We start from the raw sequence: 22,589 nt of genomic DNA, 5'->3' as shown, positions 1-22,589 counted from the left end.
CAACTCCTTCCGGCTTCTAGGGTTGCCTAGCAACCCCAGCACGCCGGCTTCACTGAATCTTCAGCGCTTAGGTCCCTGCGCTGACAGTGAAGCCGATCACGTACATGCACGTGGGGATGCGGTGAGGCACCACATTCCCCCACGTACATGTACGTGATGTTGCGTGAAGGGGTTAAGGAATCAACTTTAGTTCAAACCATCACAGACGTTAAAACCAATAAAATACACGTGAACAGTAATTGAAAAAAAATTACATTTATTTAAAGCAAAGACCAAACACTACTATATCGTTCTACCTGGAGGAGGAAGATTGAGCCATATGTAAAAACCATACGTAATTTAGCTTCCTCAAGAAACAACATTAAGAACTAGAAAACTAAATACAGATCATGCTTTGCAGCTATACAGCCTTGCAAAGTAGGATGAAAACTGCTTTAACACTTTAATGACTACTAAAGTCAACATTAAAATAGCATTTAATATTTATTTTTACACTTTGGCATGAACACATATACTATGTGGTCATCATCCGTGGAGCAATGCTCATGGACATCAACTCTTGAAAAAGAAGTTTACAGGCATACGGCATCCGCACCAACGATATCTATGGAGGGAGAAAAAACAAACATTAAGCCATGGTATGTTATGACCCATTTTATTCCTCAAGATTACGTAACCATCTAATCTTTAACACATTAGGGGAAAAAAATATGGTACTGTGAAAATTAAGTCTAGGACACTTAAAGGGGTAGGCCATAAATATCAAATCAGTGGGGGGGGGGGGGGGCTCACACCCTGTAAGCCACTGATCAGCTGTTAACTTTGTAGTTCTGGAAGTACAAGCCATGTCCATTATGTAGTGGAGGGAGGTGGTAACTGTAGCGCTACTCCTACTTAAGTCAATCCTGAGGACAGGCCATCAATACTAAAACACTGGATAGATGCCAAATGTTACACTCACCTGTGTTTTGTTTCTGCATCCTCTGCATTCATACGTGTGAGTCCTGGTATTTGCAATTGCCATCAAACCACAGAGATTGCAGACATGAACTTGATAAGGATCAGAAGCTTCAAATAATCGCTCTCGCAGAAACTGGGCAGCACCATGTGCAATCTGACAATCTCGCTCCATTTCTCCGAATCGAAGACCTCCATCACTATTAAAGGATTTTTAATAATTGGTATAACAATTAGTACAGTAGAAAAAAAATTATATATATATATTATATATATATATATATATATATATATATATATATATATATATATATATATATATATATATATATATAAAAAAAGGATCAAATAGTTTCCTTCTATTCATCTAGAGGAAGTAGGAAACCCAGTGCATGAACCAATGTGCCCTATTAAAAATATATATACATATATAAATAATCTGGGGCAGCAGTTAGAAGTAAGCAGTCACCTGTTGCTGCTATGACCAGATCCTGAGCTGATAAAAAAGCTTGCCCTGCATGTTAACAGACTGACAACTAGATGAGCATCTACAAGGAAGGGGTTGTTACAGCTATGATATGACCATGCTACGTATGTAACAGTCATATTACTCATTATGCACTGAGAAACAAGAATGTGCATTTGTTTATTGCTCCTTTAACATCTTGGTATAGATGTACAGCCTTTACATGCAATGTAGTATATGATGTCTAAATCGAGTTAATGACTTCCAATTTTTTTTTTCAGGCTTGATTTAAACAACACTTACCGTGATCTACCTTCCATAGGCTGTCTGTTCAGAATCTGAATGGGACCTCTTGCACGGGAATGAATTTTATCATCTACCATGTGCTTCAATCTCTGATAATAAGTAGGTCCAATGAAGATCTGTGATGTGATTTTACGTCCTGTGAATCCATTATAGAGAACCTACACAAAGTAAACCATTAATGTACAGATGAGAATGTTTATGTTCTAAGCGTTAACATTTTAAAATCTCTGCATTTCCCTACTGCGAAACAATAAACCACTCCACTGCCATATTTTTTTGTTCCACATTCTCTCAATAAAGAAAAAAAGGATGGAAGTAGAGGATGGCACTCCTCGGGAGGAGCGATAAACACCTGTTGAAGACCTCAGTACAAGGTTCAAACAAGTATCTAATGAACTAAGAATCCACTTCCTCAGAATTCTTGTAGGCCGACTCCACATTTCTATTGGCCTATTTCTAAGTCACTTTTTTGTCTTTAGCATTTTGGCTACATAAAATAGGAATACATATCCCTTAAATATATTTAATTATATTGCAAATTAAGACCGGGCATAAAATCTGGTTTATGCAGATAAACAAATACACATTACTTGGGTCATTTTAAGGATTAATAAAACATTTTTACGTTCTTTTCTGAGCATATAGTGTGCTGTATAATCAGACTCTAGGTCTAATAGTGATAATTAAGGCTGCAATAATTAATTGATGGAAAAAAATATATATATAAAAAAAAAAAAAAAAATCCTCAATGCGATTTGTTTAAATCTCATGACCAAGGAGCGCGAGTCAAGAGAAGCCTCTGACTCACCGCTCCGTGGCCTCCTGTCCGTACCGCGCTGCCAGGGCCTTACGTGCACACATAGTCAGCGCGCTGGCTGATGCTGTGTGCGACGTCAGGTCCCGCCCAGTGCATGCTGGGAAGTGGGAAGAAGATGTGGTCCGTCTCCTGCGTGCCACATGTCAGCGCACTGCCTGGAAGGTTAAGTATAAGTTAGCAGGGGCCCAAATCTACCGGTGGGAAAGGGGGTTGGGGGGCTGATGGCAATGGGGGGCATGGCAATGGATGGCAGGGAGGCAGTGGGGGGCATGGCAATGGATGGCAGGGGGGCATGGCAATGGAGGACATGGCAATGGATGGCATGGAGGCAGTGGTGTATCTTGGTTTTGTGCTGCCCTAGGCAAGACTAAACTCGGGCACCCCCCTAATATAAATTTGACCCACCCCTTCCTGTCAAGGCCAAAGCCCTTTCTCTCTAAACCCCACCCCTTCCTGGGTGCCATCCATGGATCCCCCACCCCTTCCTGGGTGCCATCCACAGATTCCCCCACCCCTTCCTGGGTGCCATCCACGGATCCCCCTCCCCTTCCTGGGTGCCATCCACGGATCCCCCTCCCCTAAAAGGGTGCCATCCACGGATCCCCCTCCCCTAAAAGGGTGCCATCCACGGATCCCCCTCCCCTAAAAGGGTGCATTCCACGGATCCCCCTCCCCTAAAAGGGTGCATTCCACGGATCCCCCTCCCCTAAAAGGGTGCATTCCACGGATCCCCCTCCCCTAAAGGGTGCATTCCACGGATCCCCCTCCCCTAAAGGGTGCATTCCACGGATCCCCCTCCCCTAAAGGGTGCATTCCACGGATCCCCCTCCCCTAAAGGGTGCATTCCACGGATCCCCCTCCCCTAAAGGGTGCATTCCACGGATCCCCCCTCCCCTAAAGGGTGCATTCCACGGATCCCCCTCCCCTAAAGGGTGCATTCCACGGATCCCCCTCCCCTAAAGGGTGCATTCCACGGATCCCCCTCCCCTAAAGGGTGCATTCCACGGATCCCCCCTCCCCTAAAGGGTGCCATCCACGGATCCCTCCTCCCCCTGACGCTCACAGGAAAACATTTAAAAACAAAATCAGTAACCTAAACTTTATTCATTGGTGATGTCTTTACTGTATACCTTACTCTGTCTTTCAGCTTCGGTAACAGCAGGCAGTGCGGGCGGGCTGCGCTCACTCACGTCACGCGCCTGCTCCTCCCACTAGGCGGCGCAGGCGCGTGACGTCAGTGAGTGAGCGCCGCCCGCCCGCACTGCCTGCTGTAACCGGAGCTGAAAGACAGAGTAAGGTATACAGTAAAGACATCACTAATGAATAAAGTTTAGGTTACCGATTCGTTTTTAAATGTTTTCCTGTGAGCGGCGGGGCCCTGTATATTCTAACCCCCAGGCAAGCGTCCCTGTCACCATGGGAATGCCTGGGGGTTAGAATATACCATCGGATTTGTGTTTTCACGCTCTCACTGAGAGCGTGAAAACTCAGATCGGATGGTATATTCTAAACCCCAGGCAAGCGTCCCCGTCACCATGGGAACGCCTGGGAGTTAGAATATACCATCGGATCTTCTGAGTATACCGGAGGCAGATGAGACCGATGAGACAAGGGGCAAACAAGGAATTTTGCCGCCCCATTGGCAAGTGCCGCCCTAGGCAAATGCCTTGTTTGCCTCATGATAGATACGCCACTGCATGGAGGCAGTGGGGGACATGGCAATGGATGGCATGGAGGCAGTGGGGGACATGGCAATGGATGGCATGGAGGCAGTGGGGGACATGGCAATGGATGGCATGGAAGCAGTGGGGGAGTGGGGGACATGGCAATGGATGGCATGGAGAGGCTGATGGCACTGGGGGGAACGAAGGGTGTTGAGGACTGATAGCAGGGGGTCTTATGAGTTTTTCTAAAGGAAGACAGTCTATTAATTCTTTTTTTCTTAGAGTACTCAATCGTTATATACTATATATATATATATATATATATATATATATATATATATATATATATTCAATTGCTAAAATAGTTTGCTGCAGCCCTAGTGATAATACAGTCGTCAATTATGGCAATTGAAAATACATGCGGTCATGTCAATGAGCCCTAACTGTGGATAATATTACCTTGGAAAATTAGCTAGCTAGCGTCCTGGCCAAACATACAATGGAAACTATAAAAAGACACTGTCAAGTGTCAGTTAGCTTTTAGGACAGAATACAATATACACCCAATGATTGCAGCAATATTCTAAAATCAAATATCAAGTCAAGTTTCACATTCACAGTATAAAATAATGGTGTACCTCATTTCCTCTAAGATGATAGCCATAATCCGATAATAAATTAGAAATCTTTTGCACGTTGACAGCATCATTAAATGGCGTAGCATCTCCAATTTCTCCCTTGTTTGCCGACACCTACAGTTAAAAAGTGTATATAAATAAAATAACCCAATAACTAAGAATAAGCAAATTAAATGATATACTTGTCAATGGTAAAGGGCTTGTCAGGGATTTTGATATTGATGGCCTATCCTCAGGATAGTCCATCAATATTTGATCACGAGGGTCAGACTAGGGCACCTGGTTGTTTGAAGAGGTCTTTGTGCTCTGATGTGCAGTCTCCTCCTCGCAGCTTACCAAGCACAGCTTGGCTATGCTTGGTATTACAGCTCCAGCCCATTCACCAGAATGGGACAGAGGCGCCCCTAGGCCATGTGACATCAATGGCCTATCAAAAGGCTGCAGTGATCACTGAAGCAGCATGGCCTCTTCAAACAGCTGATGGGCAGGTACCCTGGGAGACAGACCCCCACCAATCAGATCTTGACGACCTATTCTGAGGATAAGTCATCAATATAAAAATCCTGAACAACCCCTTTAAGGTTTGTTCTTTACCTTCCCTTGAAGACATTCAATCAAGTGACCAATAGTCATACGAGAAGGGATGGCATGAGGATTGATGATTATATCTGGCGTTATACCTTCACAAGTAAAAGGCATGTCCTAAGATGAAGAAATAAACATATTAACACGACTAAGACAAATAACATGTAGACAGAATAAGGCCTCTTTCACACTACAGTATGTTGCATTCAGTGTTTTGCGTTCCGTTTTTCACGGATCCGTTGTTCCGTTTTTTGCTTCCGTTGTGGTTCCGTTTCCGTTCCGTTGTTCCGTTTTTCCGTATGGCAAATACAGTATACAGTAATTTCATATTAAAAATTGGGCTGGGCATAACATTTTCAATTGATGGTTCCGCAAAAAACGGAACGGATACGGAAGACATACGGATGCATTTCCGTATGTGTTCCGTTTTTTTTGCGGCCCCATTGACTTGAATGGAGCCACGGACTGTGATTCTCGGCCAAATATAGGACATGTTCTATCTTTTCAACGGAACGGAAAAACGGAAATACGGAAACGGAATGCATACGGAACACATTCCGTTTTTTTGCGGAACCATTGAAATGAATGGTTCCGTATACGGACCGTATACGGAACGCAAAAAACGGACCGTATACGGAACGCAAAAAACTGTAGTGTGAAAGAGGCCTAACATTGTAGGTATATGACTCCAAGTCTCCAGTTCCATCAATGTACAAACTGCTAAGAACGCCAGTTATGTGGCGATGAATGTACATGGTGAAATTTGTACTTGCTTCTATCAGGGAAGTGGACATAAAAAAAAAAAAAAAAAAAAAACAGAAGCAGCAATGCTAGAGTCTTGAGGACAATACAAATCTAAGAAACTGGAAACTTACTAATATACTATTGTGCGATAATATTTCAACTATAACCCTGACATTTAATAGAGCAAATATAAAAAATAAAATATTAAAACTACATACCTCCTGCCTGTACTGAATTCCACAGGTTCCTTTCTGCCCATGTCGACTAGCAAACTTGTCTCCAATTTGAGGAATTCGAACTGACCGCACCTAGGGCAAGGGAAAAACATGGTTCAAATACATTATACAAACGTTGATCAGTCTATCCTGAATATAGGCAGCCCATATTTCATTCCAGCAAACCCCCTTTAAAACTACATCTGCCAACTTCTAATTGCATAATCTCTTCAAGTCTTTCAGTTTGATGACCGTGCAGATCTAATGCTAGCCACAGATCCACTGATCATTCTGTCGCTAAAGGATTATCCTTCAAACCTGACCAAGTTATTATCCCCAACATTATGCATAAGGCACAATAAGATTAGAAATACACCAAACTGCAAAGAAAAAGACTTTGATTACACATAAATATTATGCACATGGAAAGCTAAGCTTTTGAGATCCCAGTACATTGTGAAGTTGCTGGAGGAGTCCAGTGTCAAGGAGGCTTAGCATGACAGTAGGGGAGCTATTGGGTTGCTGGTTTTTGCTACCTGCAGCTGCTGTAAGTAATTCTGCGACAATGCAGTGCTGCGCTAAATTACTCTGAGACCCACATGAAAGAGGCCATCATGTCGTGAGTGGGCCTATGCGTTTTGATTAAAACGTATACTAGGTGCCTCAATGTCCGGTCTATAAATTATGCTTAGATGTAATGGGCTTACCCTGATTTTGCAAAACTTGTATCCTTCTTGATTAAGGGTAACCATGACTTGATCCACAATGCCAGTTTCACTGGTACGCAGAAAAGTGCTGCTGTCTCTCTTTGTGTACCGTCGATTGGTACTTTCTAGTTCATCATCATTTTCAGCCAATGTCACCGTTTTACCAATGATTACATCGTCTCCTGAAACTCTAACACCAGGTGCTATCAAACCATCGTCATCCAACTTGTCGTAGATGGCGTGCCTCATGCCTATAGGAAATTAAATTAAAAAAGCACAAACAACAAAAGGCAAAAGTTTAATACCTTGTAAAAATGTCAACTTTAGTGTTTTAAATAGGATTCTATAAGCAAAGCGTTCTCAAAATGCAGATGGGGCAGCAGGATCTGTCTCTGCATAGGTAAACGTAAACCAGATTTCCCATTCACATAAGGAGAAGCGAAAGTGCCCCTATTTTAGCTTGACTACCCATGTAGAATGTTGTGTGCTGGCAGTGCCCTGCACAAATACTGTTTTTACTTGAAAGGCAACCATTATTAAAGACGCACAGGAATAATAAGTGTACATACACTTTAACTTAAATATTATTCCAATACAACCAAAAGTCTACTACATCTGGAGAAATGAAAGTAGGTGCACTTTACTCTCTCCTTACCCTGGCATGTCTCACGGGTAGGTTTCTCAAAAACTTCTTCTTGGTCAAATCCTTTTTTGGACTCCTGCTCTTTGTAAGATCGATAGAAAACAGACCTGCAAAAATTGTATAAGAATAATACACCATTGAAATAATGAATTCACCAATATGCACACACAGGGACAGCAGTGATCATGCTTTCTTCAAAACAGTTTTCTGATTAAAGGGGTTATCCAACGTCTCCAACAGCCCCCCCTTAATGTGCTGGGCCCCTCACAGAATATATACTTACCCCGCTCCTCCTTCAACCTGTACACGGATAAGAGCAGCCAATGGCAGGCGGGGAGGGCACGGGGATGAGCTTCCCTAGCATCCGTGTACAGAGAGAAGCACAGAAAGCGGGGTAAGTATATTACTTGGAGGGGCTTGTCTGAGACGTTGGATAACCCATCTAAGGCTACATTCATACAACTGGAAAAACAAAACCACAACAGTTTTGTCATGGAAATAATAATAATAATAATAATAAGTCATATTTTGCCCATTTTCGACAGCCTTTATTCACAGGTTCTTAAAAAACAGAAGTAAATAGACCCATAGACTGCAACGGTTCTGAAAAAGGGCTGTGTGACGGCGGTTAAACAAAACATGTCATTACACAACTTTTGATTGTTGTGTGAATTTACCCTTAACCAATTGTTCTAATCATGGTTTTCCAGGAAGCCTTCTCCAGAAGACGGTCAGGAGTTACTTGGAAGACCAGTGTCAACAAGTGGTAAGGTCATCTTTAACAGGGTGCCCAGTTTATCAAGCTCCATGTATTACTGGGTAACAGTGCCTGCACCCCATGTAGCCATTGCTTATCCTGGGAGGTTTGGTATAAGGGAAGCAAAGCAGTTAAACGTTTTCTGCTACAAATTCTGAGAACAGAAGGTTTTTCCACTACTCACAGCTTCTATGAGCCACAAATAGCTTAGCGAGACACCGGCTTAGACTTCTGGATAATTTATAGTAATCCACATTTTCTACCCTTAAAGTAAATTGAAAACAAACTTACCGGAAAAAGCCTCTGTCCACAGCAGAGCGGTTCATGATAACAGAGTCCTCCTGGTTATACCCAGTATATGAGGCAATAGCCACAATAGAATTGATCCCTAGGGTTCAAAATAAACAGTATTCAATAAATCTATCACCCGTGCAATATACCATCTATGAAATTAACAGGAAAAAAAAAAAAAAAAAAAAAAAAAAAAAAAAAAAGTGTATAGTGCTGTAATAGGGTTCTCTCATCTCAGACACTTATGGTTTATTTACAGAACAGACCACTGTAAACAGGGGACCCGAAGCCTGTCCCGCAGGCCGTCGCATCCAGGTTTGAGAGGTGAAGGAGTTTACAGGAATAGTCAAACTTACTTTACTACAATGTTTCAATAACTACCATAGAAGTGAAGGGAAGTTACAGAAGATGCAGAGCTTAGCAAACAATGTTTCTGCAGCATGCGAGATGCAGAAGCCATGTAGCTCGCTACGCTATGCCTCTTCCGAATGAACATCACCGCTAGTAACGCAAGACTGTGGGAGTTGCGCACATGCACCATTACTGCAAGTAGGGATATTATTTGCATAGATCTTTAAACCACTCTCTCATAACTGTGGTACATGCACTTTGGTTTTAATCGACCAGGCCAAAGCTTTTGATTCAGTGGAATCTAGATGGGTGACGATTCGTTTCCTCAGTTTCGGGCAGACATTTCTTAAATGGTGACAACTCCTGTATACCCCACCAGTAGCTAGTATTAAGACTAATGCTCACATCTGATAAGAGAAAGTGCGATACAGCAAGACAAGCACCATAAAGCAGATAAGTCGTAAGCATTTAGCCCTGAGGGAAGCTGGTAATTAGTCATTGTGTAGTTATCTATATCATAGTACCATTCAGAATACAATCACCTAATAACTTACCAGCAGGTAATTCTCTGAATCGCAAGTACTCCATTGACCGTGTAGTCACCAATGGTTTTTGAGGGTAATATAGGACATGAGCCAGTGTATCCATCCTTACGTGGAAATTTGTGATGTAAACACCCATGGCTTGTTTACCCATAGCAGACTGGTAAGTGTTCCTAGGTGACTGCAGAGATATACAGAATCATTAGGGCGCTTAATGCATGAAAAGGCTCACCACTCATCCAAATGAAAGATCAAACTTCAAGCTACACTGCAGATCCCTGAGGGTGAAAAAAGGCAGTGAAGTCGTTACACTGACTGTTAGAGCCAATAGTATACAGCACAAGGCCTCTCAGGCCAGTGACAGGCTGCACCGGTCATGTAAGGGAAACAGGCACTACAGTCACAAGAACAAACCCTGGCGGGATCGGAGTAGTAGTGCTGGAATGGATGGGGTGTGGAACAGTGAGCATACCTTCGTTTTATTATTTTATTCCTAAAAGGTAGGTAAGCTAACTAAAAACTAGAATGAACTATGTTGCCGACATGCTTCAATGAGGTTCCTTACAATGGTATGTTCAAAAGATCCTGGTCCCATGACACACTGCCTATTCTAAAATAATCAGTGTATTCTATGTATCAAAGTGCACAGATAAAGGAGCCCATCAATGACTGGTAAGGGGCTAAATAATAAACTTTAAAACAATGAAGTACCTGGTTATGATCAGGGAATGGTATAATTGATGCACAGACTCCTAGGATCATAGAAGGATGAATTTCACAATGTGTATAGGTTGAACAATATGCAACACCCTTTTCTTGCAAGTCATCTGGTGCCATAGCAAGCATGACAGTCTCCTCTTCAAGGGTATCTATATATTCCACAACACCACTTGCTACAAGGTCCTGCCAACTACACAAAAGGGAGGAAATTAGAAATAAAATAAAATCTATCTATATTTTAAACTTTGTTTTAATATACACCAATGTGGTGTGTAGGGGTGAACGCCAACACTGGCCGCCTCGGCAGGTCCATGGGTAGTAGGTCCTATTTTAATTTTGATACGATGCAGCTGCATTATTATGGAGAAATTTTATCCCTTTATGTACTGAGCCCTTGCTGCACTTTATATATGACCCTTGACATCACACTGTTTATGGTCAAGGGTCACTTTTTACCTTTTTCTACTGTTGTACTTTATTGTATATTGTTTTACACTGAGGTATGAGCACAGATAATATGAATTTTGCAGTTGTATTTTATGTAACAGCTATGGAAGCAACACGAATATGTATTAGTCACTGACTGTCATGTGATGTTGTTACTGAAGATCATGTAAGCACTATTGTATAGCTTGATAAAGGCGAAACGTTGCTGGGATCTTCACCCTGTCACCGAAAGCTGGAAGTGCTGCCTCGTTATTTGGAGAGTGAGAAATATAATATCTATCTATCTGGAAAAACGAGCGTCACTCCGATAGATGAAAAAAAAATGGGTGCATAAAGGTTCACTTATTTTTTCATCTATCGGAGTGCCGCTCGTTTTTCCGGATTTATACATTGGGGTAAGAAGCCTATTCCCCTTGGGACGTGCACCCTATTCTCTGCATTCTAGAACACCAGTGCCGCCATTTTTCTTGAAAATAATATATTAATTATACATATACACAAAAAGTCCCAAAGAGTATTGTCCGAATCTCACCTGTAATTATTGTACTCCCTCTCTTTTAGCTGGTCAATATGTCTCCTTTTCAGTAGCAACTTCTGCTTTTCCACTATCAGCAACGGTCTGCAAATCCTGCCAGCATCTGTGTAGATCCTTATCTCTCGCTCTCTTATGTCTCTGATCATAGACACCTGAAGAAGGTAACATTATGTAGATCAGTATGTATCGGTAGATCCTACCCCTTTTACATTTTAATCTTCCTAAAAATGGACATAATATCAAACACTGTACAGTCACTTGACACAGTCGTATACCTTCAGAACACGTTCTCTGGAACCTTGTCCTTATGCTCTCTCTGGGTGTTTTATTTTTATATTGTACTTTGATATAAATCATCTGTTGACTATTCTGGAGATTTGTTACTTACTGGATTATTTTTTTACCTTCTCACTGCTTCTACCTTCCCTATCCTTCCATGTGTGTTTCGTCAATCGGGCTCAATTAACATTTTTCTTTTGTCTGTTTCTTTATGTGAATGATTCATTTGGAGTTACACTGATTACCTACAGGCTTCACATCTTTCTCTATAATTTTGAAATGTTCTGTAAGCTTTGGACCTATATAAGGGCCTGTTCACATCTCGTTTTTGCTGTACTTCATGCGGATATGTTTAGACATGCAGTATATTTAAAAAAAATATGTGGTTATCTTTTTTAAATTTTTGACAGATGTGCATATGTTTCAGTACGTCCGTGTACTTTTTTTAATAACTGTATAAGTTTTTGTGAAACTTTTTTTTTTTTAAATAAAGATTTGAAGGCATTAACTGGAAAAAAAGAAAAATGAAATGTAAACCTTGAAACAGTCACTTTTGAACTGTGTTTGCCCAATTATAGTCTATGGGTACATCATCTCTGCATTCAGAGAACGTTTGCAGCATGTTTTATATTATGCGTTTTTTAACACAGTCCTGGCTCCATAGAAATTAATGGGGCTCGTATGAAAAATGGAAGCCATCTGGATGCAAGGAGATGTCGATTTTTTATTTTTTTTATGCGCCTGAAGAATAACAAACTGCATCCGTGTAGGGGGGAAAAAAAATACAGAACAAATAGTGCAGGAAGGGTTTTCCAGAAGGGAGACAGATGGGTAGTTGCCTCCACTGATGCCCCGCCACTGCTCTGCAGTCTGGCTGTAACCAGAAACGCGAAATACTGGTGTGAGGGAAAGCATAAGGTGTCCTTTTTCTATACATATTCATTTTATATCTATGTATAACCTGCACTTACACAAGAGGGGGATTTAGCCTTGGAAGGCAGGAGTACAAATTCCACAGTGGGCCCCAAATCCCCCTATGCTGACCATTTATTTTCTTATCTGAAACCAAACATAGTAACTCAAACCTTGTCTACATCTAGGACACCTTTGTGTTTGTCTGGGTATAAATACTTGCACTGCTCATTACAATAAAGGGCCATTACGAGAAACACATCTTGCTGTGTTCTGTGTCTTGACCTCGAGCCGGCTAACTCAACTTCTGAACTATTAGGACACTGCATCACATCAGAAGGCTGGTTTGCGACAACACTTGCCTTAGGCTACTTTCACACTTGCGGCACTGTGATCCGGCGGGCAGTTCAGTCGTCTGAACTGGCCGCCGGATCCGCCTATCTTGCCACTGACTGACTGATCCGGATCTGTCTCACAAATGCATTGCAAGGACGGATCCATCTCTCCGCTTGTCATGCGGACAGACTGATCCGTCTTGTATATTTTTTCACATTTTTACCGGTCTGCACATGCGCAGGCCGGATCCGGCATTTTGAATGCCGGATCCGGCGCCAATACATTCTTATGGGAAAAAGTGCCGGATCCGGCATTCAGGCATGTCTTCAGTATTTTTCGACGGAGATAAAACCGTAGCATGCTACGGTTTTATATTTTTCCTGATCAGTCAAAACGACTGAACTGAAACATCCTGATGCAAACTGAAAGGATTACTCTCCATTCAGAATGCATGGGGATAAAACTGATCAGTTTCTTTTCCGGTATAGAGCCCCTGTGACGGAACTCTATGCCGGAAAAGAAAAACGCAAGTGTGAAAGTACCCTTAGCAGTGACCCTCCTCAGCCACTTCAAGCAAAGAAAGGAAGTATAAAGCAGCAGGGACTGTAGCAGAGTTGTGGTTCGGTTAAGGATAGTGCTGACTAACAACTTCTGGTCCTGCTTTTTAAACAAAAATAAAATCTTCCAGGAAAACCCCTTTAAGAAAATGTTTGTAGCTTTATTGGATCTTTTTGCATGCAAGGTGCTAAGCAACTTAACAGCTGTAAAGCGACAAGAAATATGGTACATTAAAAATTATTTACCTCAGACACAATGATGTCCATCTGACGACGCAGTTTTCGAAGAGTATTCATCAACTGTTCTGGATCCTTATGTATGCCAACCCAGCAGCCATTAACAAATATCTTTGTGGCACTGAATTAAAAAAAATATTGGAATAACTTAAAATATCAAAATATCCACTACATATTTACAAGACTTATCCCGGCAATCCTCAAGTATCAGGAGGTTGGGGGTCTTCTCCAAGACCATGTAAATAAACTTGGTCTGACTGCTCTGAACATTAGTAAAGTTTCCAGGGGACACTTTCCACATGTACATAGTGTTACATGCTGCATACAGTACACTCACTCTGCAATTGCTGCTGGGGAGATTTCTTCAAGGTTTTCCATACTCCATTCTTCCAAGAACTCCAAAATTGGAGACGGTTGAGACCCAACAGAAATATAAGCCATCAAAGCCAAATTTTTCACAAGTCCCACAGCGTGACCCTGTGAAAGCAAAAAGTAGTACAATCAATCACATGCAAGTGTTCTTTCTATAGTAATACACAATTAAAGCCATTACAGCCATGACTAAAAAGTGGTAACGTCAAATTATTAAGTCTGAACACTAGGAATGAGCGAATCGACTTCGGATGAAACATCCAAAGCAGATTTGCATAAAACTTTGTTTTAATACTGTACAGAGCGAGCGCTCCATACAGTATTAGAATGTATTGTCTCCAATGAGCTGAAGTTATTACTTTGCAAAGTCTTGTAAGACTTTGAATAATAACTTCAGAAATTGAATTATACTGTAAAAAACTATTTTCCGAACTCGCGTTCAGTTCCAAGTGGTACGCTCGCTCTGTACAGTATTGAAACCAAGTTTTATGTGAATAGACTTTGGATGTGTCATCTGAAGTCGATTCGCTCATTCCTACTGAACACCTTCAATTTAAATAGTGGACACTTTTCGGTCACTAAAATTCTGATGATCCAGCCTTTTTGTGGCCACAAAAATATGAATTGGCTGCAGCAACCAGCACGTAGGTAAATATACGGTACATCTGCCTGGAAGTGGCACCATTTACTATTAATCTTGCTCCAAGAACTTTCATAGGCAAATGCGCAAACAAAACAGATGAATTGCTGTGAAAAGTCAAAGCGGTTCATTTCGTTTTTAAAATGCAACAACGTTGGCATGCAGTTTTGGATTTCACACGTTCATAGATTTAAAAAAAAATTGCACTTTGTTCGGTGTAAATGATACAAATAAAGACAAATTCCAAGTTTGTTTTAACTGTGCCTGAAGCCTTACCTCAGGAGTCTCGGCAGGACACACCATACCCCACAGAGTGTTATGCAATTGCCTGGGCTTGGCAAGCTTACCATCTCTACCAATAGGAGAGTTCAATCTCCGCAAGTGAGAAAGGGTTGATGCAAAAGTCAGTCGGTTCAACACCTATAAAAATTTAAGAAAATTTGTTTGGCTTAATTCTGCATTTGCTGAAAGATACAGAAAAACACAGAACATTCCTGGAGGATAACAAATCTATAATAGTAGAAGGAAAGTCTAGCTGCATCTAAAGCTACTTTCACACTCGCGTTTTGTGTGGATCTGTTCAGATCTGTTCAAAGCCAAGATGGATCCGTCTTGAACACCACCGAATATCAATGGAGGACAGATTAGTTTTCTATTGTGCCAGTGAAAACTGATCCGTCCCTATTGACTTACATTGGGTGTCAGGACCGATCCATTTGGCTCAGTTTCATCAGACAGACACAAAGCGGAATGGAGACTAAACTGATGCATTCTGAGCAAATCCTTATTCATTCAGAATGCATACTGATCAGGGCTCTCGCAAACGGTTCAAAGCGGAACAGATCTCAAACGGAAAGCCAAAACGCCAGTGTGAAAGTAGACTAAACCACACTTCAGTCTACATACAGTAGTGATTGAGATGGCTGGCATGAAACGTTGATCTTTTATCTGGAAATAAAGCAGGGCACACCTACTGTACAATGCTAGCCTTGTAGGGTTCTTTAAGAGAAAAGCTCTTTCATTGTTTGCCCAGTCACAGCCTCCTTGCTATAGTTGTATTAGGGTAACTAATGGATATTGTCCACTGTGGTTCTTTGTTTTGAGATGTACTGCCACAACTTTCATGGTGGCATTGTGTACACTGGCATGGTAAGAGCCAAACGTATCATCAGTAAACAGTCTAAAAAATAAACACCTGTTCTTAGGCTGTATGATCTTTATTTATTTTTTTATCTCCAAGGTAAAAAGGGAACTTCTGCCAGAAAAGGGTGTTTTTTTTTTTTTTTACTCAATAGCCATAGAAAACAATTTGTAGAATTGTGGGCTGTTAAAACTTAAATGCTAAATATTGTCATTCTGCAGAAGTCAGCTCGAAGAGATAAAACTCCTATACAAAATAGATAATCCACTATTAGAAGCACGCAATTAGTTATAATTATTAAATTATTGGCACTAATGTCCGAGTTCAATAAGAATAAATTCCTATTTACATACAAGTCAATGGCCACTGATGAAGGATCTAGTCCATCAGCAGCCTCCATTCACATACTGGAGACAGGGGAACTAGCACATGCGCAGTCCATGTTCAGTGTAAATGAATGGAGGCCACTGATGGACAGGATCCTCAATTAGCAGCCATGTTCTAAGCGTAGCACTGGCACACAGGTCAGCGGACCTGCGTGTAAACATGAAGTACTCATATTAAACTATCGGACATCACTGCTGATGTTTGCACTTTAAGATTAAGAATATTTTACACTAGAATGAGAGTTGTACCAAAACTATAATACAAAAACTGCAGACTTACCTGAGATACACCAGCTCTAGCTTGATGAGCTTTCTTTTGGTCACCCCAATTACCAGTAGCTAGAGAGTATTTCAAACCATCTGAAATTATACGGGTCTTAATCGCCAACTCCAAATTAAAATCTTTTCCTCGGTCAATAAATTTCTGTGCATAAATCCTTACTTCTTTTAACAGGTTCTTAAACATTCTATGATAGGAGGAGGAGGAAAAAAAAAAAAAAAAAAAAAAAAGTTATATTATGGAAGATTCAGAAAACACTAAAAGGAGTTCTGTTAGAAAGCTACTAAAACCTTACCCCCTAAAGAGGAATGCTAGCAGAGGTCCTGCAAGATCCAGCCTCTTATTTCCATAATGATCTCTGTCATCTAGCTCTCTCCTTCCAAGAGCTGCAATAAGCAGCCGATGAACCATGTATCTTAAATACAAACCATAAAAGATATTATGAAAGAAAGCGCACAAACACTAGTAAGTAGTATAACAACACAATTGAATAATTCTTATTCAAACCTTACCCCAAAAAATAGGCTTTTTTGGTTTCACAGAAGTCACTGACACCGACATGTGGAAGCATTTCTTTCTGCAGAACTTCCTTGGCATATTTGATTCTTTTCTCCTTGGTGACACCAGGCTTTGCTCCTCTTGAACCAATGAAGTTCAGAGCCACATTCTGTTCTTGGATAACAAAGGCTTCATCGAGGGAAGGCTTTACCTATTACAAAAAAATAAATAATATATATATGTATAAAAAAAAAGCCCTTTAAAAGAGGGACGCTGAGAGAGATTCATCCTTCCCCACAACATCATACCAGTTTATTACTGTATTGCGGCGGCGGCAGCGCATGGCGTCATAGCAACCAATGACGCCGTGCGCTCCTGCACTCAGCAGGAATCCAGGCCGCGGTTCCATGGACCGCTCACGGCCGTGTGCATTCGGCCTTACTCTGAACTTCTGCACCTTTTAAAGAAAGCAGGGAAGATAGCGTTCTGGGAACCTCTGTTCGGTTCAGCTTGATTGACAGGTCTCTGCATAGTTGTGGCAGGGAGAAGCTAGTGGGATGTCTATAGTGACAGATTCAGAGCAAGTCCTGGCTGCATGTAACAAGGCTTGTCAAGACTACATGAATTATTCAGCACGTTTTGGACACACACACCCATGATGTCCACATATTCCAGAAGCTTGCATCTGCCAATTTAAACAGCAAGTAAATAAACAAATTGGCATACATTAGAATTATGATCCATATTTGGAGGGGGTAAAATCGATTTGAACATACCGTAAGGATACTGCCTTGGCGTGTTCACAGCTTTACGCCATTGGCTGCACGAACTGCAGCACTGCCTCCCATTGAAAACAATGGGAGGCAGACACCCCACGGCTGTTGCCAGACCATGGCAAAATTTTGCGCCATTTGAACGCCACCTTATAATACAAAATAGTAACACCCTTCTTACTAATAACCTATTTATATAAATGGTATTAAATCATGAAATATACTTTTATTTAACTGCTCTACTCACCCAGAGCATTTAACCTGATAATATAGTTCAGACTTTGAATGAAGGGGTGGTGGGCATGCTTGACCACTGCTCCAACATACGGCCCCTGTTCATGATTCACAGGGGTCCCAGTATTACGACCCCTACCAATCTAACAGATGCATCTTATCTAGTGGATAAGGGATAACGCACTTTAACCAGAATACCCCTTATTGAAAATAAAATGTTACAGCGAAAAGCATGGCATAATCTGGCCCTGAGAGCGCCAAAAAACAGAATATATAACTGCCTTAGGCCTCATGCACATGACTGTTTTTTTTCGGGTCGGGTGCTGACCCATTCACTTCAACGGGGCCACAAAAGTTGCTCCATTCCGAGGCCCCGCAAAAAAAAAAATATATAAACATGTCCTATTTCTTGGCCGTTTTACGGACAAGAATAGGCATGTCTACAATGAGCCGCCCTATTCCGCAAATTGCGGAAGGCACATGGGTGGCTTCCGTTTTTTTGCAAAACGGCATGGTCGTGTCCATGTAGCCTTACATACAAGTCATAAAATTAAGAATATTCAATTTACCATTTCCATCATTTCTGGATCTTCAAAATCATAGATTATATGTTCCAGAATGTCTCTATCAGACACAAACCCCAAAGCTCGAAACACAATGATGATCGGCACTTCTTGTTTGATATAAGGCAACGTTGCAACAATACGTTGGCCAATGGCACTTTTCTTTGCACCCTAATGAAGACACAGACAAAAACTTTATTATAGCAAAATTGTAGTAAAACAAATGTATCTCTAGTAAGTTATACTTCAAGCAACATAATGGATTGGACATCCTAAAACAAAATGGAAAGTAATTCATATTTATAATTGAGGAACATTATAAAATAACTGAATCACAGCCAAACCATTTAATCTGAGAGCTAAGATTTTACTGGGGGCTCAAAGCCCAGTAGATGCTATCAGAATTGTTCAGGCTGCAAAAAAAAAAAAAATATAGTTTTTTGCACATCCACAGGTTGTCTTCCACTGCTGTGGGAAGAAAAAAAAAAGGCAATTGCGTAGCACCGGACAAAGCTGGAGAAAGGTAAATCCCAGGGTCAGGATGATTGCTATGCATGCCGCAAGAAACAATACATGTCCTTTAAACCTTTGTAAATGTTTCTTTAATATACACAAAGTTACCATCCTTAGTTGTGTTGCACTATGTATTTTGCCATTACAGGGGTTGCCTCAGCTCAGACATTGATGGCATATTTCTAGGATATGCCAACGTCAGATAAGTGTGGGTCACAGGAGGTGGGACCCACAACCATCTCCAGAATGGGACCCCAAAAAGGAGAACGAGGGCAAGTGCATCCACGCTCTATTCACTTCTACAGGAGTTTTGAAGATAGCCGAGCGCCATTTTTAGAAATCCCATAGGAGGTGAATGGAGAGGTGGCAACACATGCGCGGTGTGCTCTCCATTCACTTCTATGAGAGTTCTGGAAATAGCTAAGCATGCTTGCTTAGTTATTTTCTTAACTCCTAAAGTCAATGGTGAGCAATAAAAGCACACAGAGCTATGGAGACTGGGTATTGCAGATGTGCTGGCGGCCATCTAGCAACCCATATCCGCAGCTCTATACACAAAATCCCGGTGACAGGTTCCCTTTAAAGGGGTTGCCTCATCATCGACAATGGGGGCATATCGCTAGAATATGCCCCCAATTGTCTTATAGGTTTGGGTCCCACCGCTGGGACCAGCGCCTATATCCGGAACAGAGCTCTGAAAGGTGGTGGCTGGAGGACTCCATTCCTGCCACCACCAACCCGGCTCCCCATAGAAGTGAATGGGAGCGCATCGTGCATGACAGGCCACCGCTCCTATTCACTTCTATGGGCTCGATGGAAATAGCCAAGCCAGCGCTTGGCCATTTTCCCCGGCCACATAGAATATGAATGGAGGGCGGCTGCGCATGCACCCTCCTTAGCTTACAGGACTCAGTTCTCTATATCTGTGTGGGTCGCAGAGCACCTATAAGACAACGGGGGCATATCCTAGCGAAATGCCCCCATTGTCTATGATGAGACAACCCCCTTAAGTTGTAGTATACAAGAAAAGGCTCACATCAAATGCAAGTCATGTGAAACTACAGAGCCCAGCTCGGAGCTTGAGCACAGTGGTGCAGCACACAGGTGTTCCAAGGCACTGGATATCATTAACTTGGAAGACAGAGTTGGTGTGGAAATTTGGTGCAACAAGTGAAAACCATTCCACTTACTTCTTTGTGTTTAAAGGGGTTGCCTCACTTCAGTAAGTGACATTTATCAATCATGTAGAGAAAGTTAATACAAGCCACTTACTAATGTATTATCCATGTTGCCTCATTTGCTGGATACATTTTTCCCCCATCACATTATACACTGCTCGTTTCCATGGTTACAGACCACTCTGCAATCCATCAGTGGTGGTCGTGCTTGCATGGGACCATGGGAGCGCACATAGGCTAGTGCTTCTTCCTATATTGTGCAAGCACGACCAGCACTGATAGATTGCAGGGTGGTCATATCCATGGAAACAAGCAGTGTATAATGTGATGGTAAAAATGAATCCAGCCTGCAAAGGAGGCAATATGGATAATACATATCATAATATCATTAACATGATAATGCCACTTACTGAAGCGAGACAACCCCTTTAAGGGAATCGCCTTTCAATCTATCCTAGACTGTTTTCTAGGACTGGTGACTGGCTCATGCAGCTTTATATCTGCTCCCCTATTTTCCCAAGATGGCTGGACCATTGTACAAAACCATCACTTTTACCTTTTGTGTCTACCCCTTTCCCCTCAGATTGTAAGCTCTTGTGAGCAGGGCCCTCATTTCTCCTGTTCTAATTATGGACTTGTCTGTTGCTACGTTATTTATGAATGTTTGTACATGAACGCCTGAACTGTAAAGCGCTGCGGAATATGTTGGCGCTAGATAAAGATTATTATTGTTAGGACTATTCAGTGGTAAAATATGTTTATATCAAACTGAGGTGCAGCAGCCATCAGCATTATGGGATATAAGGCTCACTGAACTTCTATCACAAGCTTGCAATATTGTTGAGCGAATCCAGCTTTGGCTCCTAGATTCGAAGGCTATTCACTCCAATTTTTGTTTTAATGCTGTATGAAGACCAGTCTCCATACAGTATTTGAATGTAAGGGCTCTGGTGAGGTGAAGTAAATTATCACTGAAGTCTAGCGAGACTGCGGTGAATAACTAACCAATTTTTAAAACTTCAAAACATGGATCCGAAGTTGGCTTCAGTACAGACTGGTACCTCGGTACTGAAGCAGACTTCGGAGCCATGTTTTAAAGTTTAAAAATCAAAGTTATTTTCCGAAGTCCCGCGAGACTTCAGTGATAATACACTTCACCTCGCAGAAGCCCATACATTCAAATACTGTACGGAGACAAATCTCCGTACAGCAGTCAAACAAATTTTTGACCAAAGCAACTTTGGATCTATGATCCGAAGCTCTGTTCGCTTGACACTAAATACCAACAGTTGGAGTTACTAGGTTCACAATATATCTGAAGTTTTGATAACCTAAGTCATTAGGGTTATTACAAAGCTAGACAAACTGAGTGAGAAATCAGATCCTCCATACCTGGCCTCCTCTTGCCAGCATGCTGACCCATATAGAACTTGTTGGTCTTGATGAATTCTCCAGACAAGACCTACATTCTGCAGTGTATGCATATTTTGAATCTTTCTTCGCAAACACATATACTGTGTTTGTTGCCATTTTTTCTTGTGCAATTAAGACCTACATTAAGGAGAAAGGAAGATAGGTGTTACCACATGAAAGAAGTCTGGAAAGTGACCAGAGGTACTGCACACATACTGGGCAACATCTTCTGAAACTCTCAGCGACTTAAAGGGAACATGTCATACTTTCTTGGTTAGGGCACCATAAACACCAAGAGGCTCCCTTATTACAATGAGCTATGGGGTAAATTTATTAATGCTGTCTAATATTTAGCGAGCATAAACTTAGAGGAGGAAGTCAGAAGATGCACCAAAACCATTAAAGGGGTTCTCTGGGAATTAAGAAAATAAATTACTTTAGTATAAACATATTCCCAAATACATTTCATTAGCTATAATGGTTCATTTTGTCTAGGGAGCAATCATTAGGAGAAATAAAATGGCCGCCTTCCTATTAGTGTACACAGAACCTAAGTTACTTTAAAACACTGAGGTAAAGAGCTGCCCCATCCTCCTCTCTGCTCTACTTGTCAGGAATTAGATCCTGAATACAGATATTCAGCTGAATCTCTGTAGGAATTGAGATAATGAAGTATAGAGAGGACAGACAGGACAGACTGTGGTAATGGAGACTGCATACAAGAGCTGCTGCTTATTATCTATACCCCCCATTATCCTCTCTGTACTTCATGTCTCCTAATAAACTCCATTCCTATAGAGATTCATTTAGGATCATAATCCCCGACAAGTAAGAGGAAGATGGTGCAGCTTTTTAACTTATCCTCCTGTGTAGTTAGGACAGCGGACATTTT

At 41.5% G+C, this 22,589-nt stretch overlaps 1 protein-coding gene across 1 annotated transcript in view; it reads right to left on the bottom strand.

Annotated features, from left to right (window-relative positions):
• Positions 1–245: 245 nt before the first annotated feature.
• The window catches only part of POLR2B (RNA polymerase II subunit B), a 32,706-nt gene continuing 10,362 nt past the window's right edge, over positions 246–22,589 (bottom strand). The window contains exons 6-25 of the mRNA XM_044305289.1: positions 21,677–21,835; positions 18,600–18,764; positions 17,038–17,234; positions 16,821–16,940; positions 16,526–16,712; positions 14,995–15,138; positions 14,044–14,183; positions 13,716–13,827; positions 11,383–11,537; positions 10,395–10,593; positions 9,696–9,864; positions 8,791–8,887; positions 7,755–7,849; positions 7,100–7,350; positions 6,396–6,485; positions 5,443–5,550; positions 4,849–4,962; positions 1,727–1,887; positions 962–1,157; positions 246–604 (exon numbers count right to left, since the gene is read on the bottom strand). Of these exons, the coding sequence (XP_044161224.1) occupies positions 515–604; positions 962–1,157; positions 1,727–1,887; positions 4,849–4,962; positions 5,443–5,550; positions 6,396–6,485; positions 7,100–7,350; positions 7,755–7,849; positions 8,791–8,887; positions 9,696–9,864; positions 10,395–10,593; positions 11,383–11,537; positions 13,716–13,827; positions 14,044–14,183; positions 14,995–15,138; positions 16,526–16,712; positions 16,821–16,940; positions 17,038–17,234; positions 18,600–18,764; positions 21,677–21,835 (2,949 nt within the window). The 3' untranslated portion in view covers positions 246–514. The remainder of the gene's footprint in view (positions 605–961; positions 1,158–1,726; positions 1,888–4,848; positions 4,963–5,442; positions 5,551–6,395; positions 6,486–7,099; positions 7,351–7,754; positions 7,850–8,790; positions 8,888–9,695; positions 9,865–10,394; positions 10,594–11,382; positions 11,538–13,715; positions 13,828–14,043; positions 14,184–14,994; positions 15,139–16,525; positions 16,713–16,820; positions 16,941–17,037; positions 17,235–18,599; positions 18,765–21,676; positions 21,836–22,589) is intronic.

This window comes from Bufo gargarizans, chromosome 1 (genome assembly GCF_014858855.1).
Source record: "Bufo gargarizans isolate SCDJY-AF-19 chromosome 1, ASM1485885v1, whole genome shotgun sequence".
NCBI lineage: Eukaryota > Metazoa > Chordata > Amphibia > Anura > Bufonidae > Bufo > Bufo gargarizans.
This window is presented reverse-complemented; position numbering and strand designations above follow the sequence as displayed.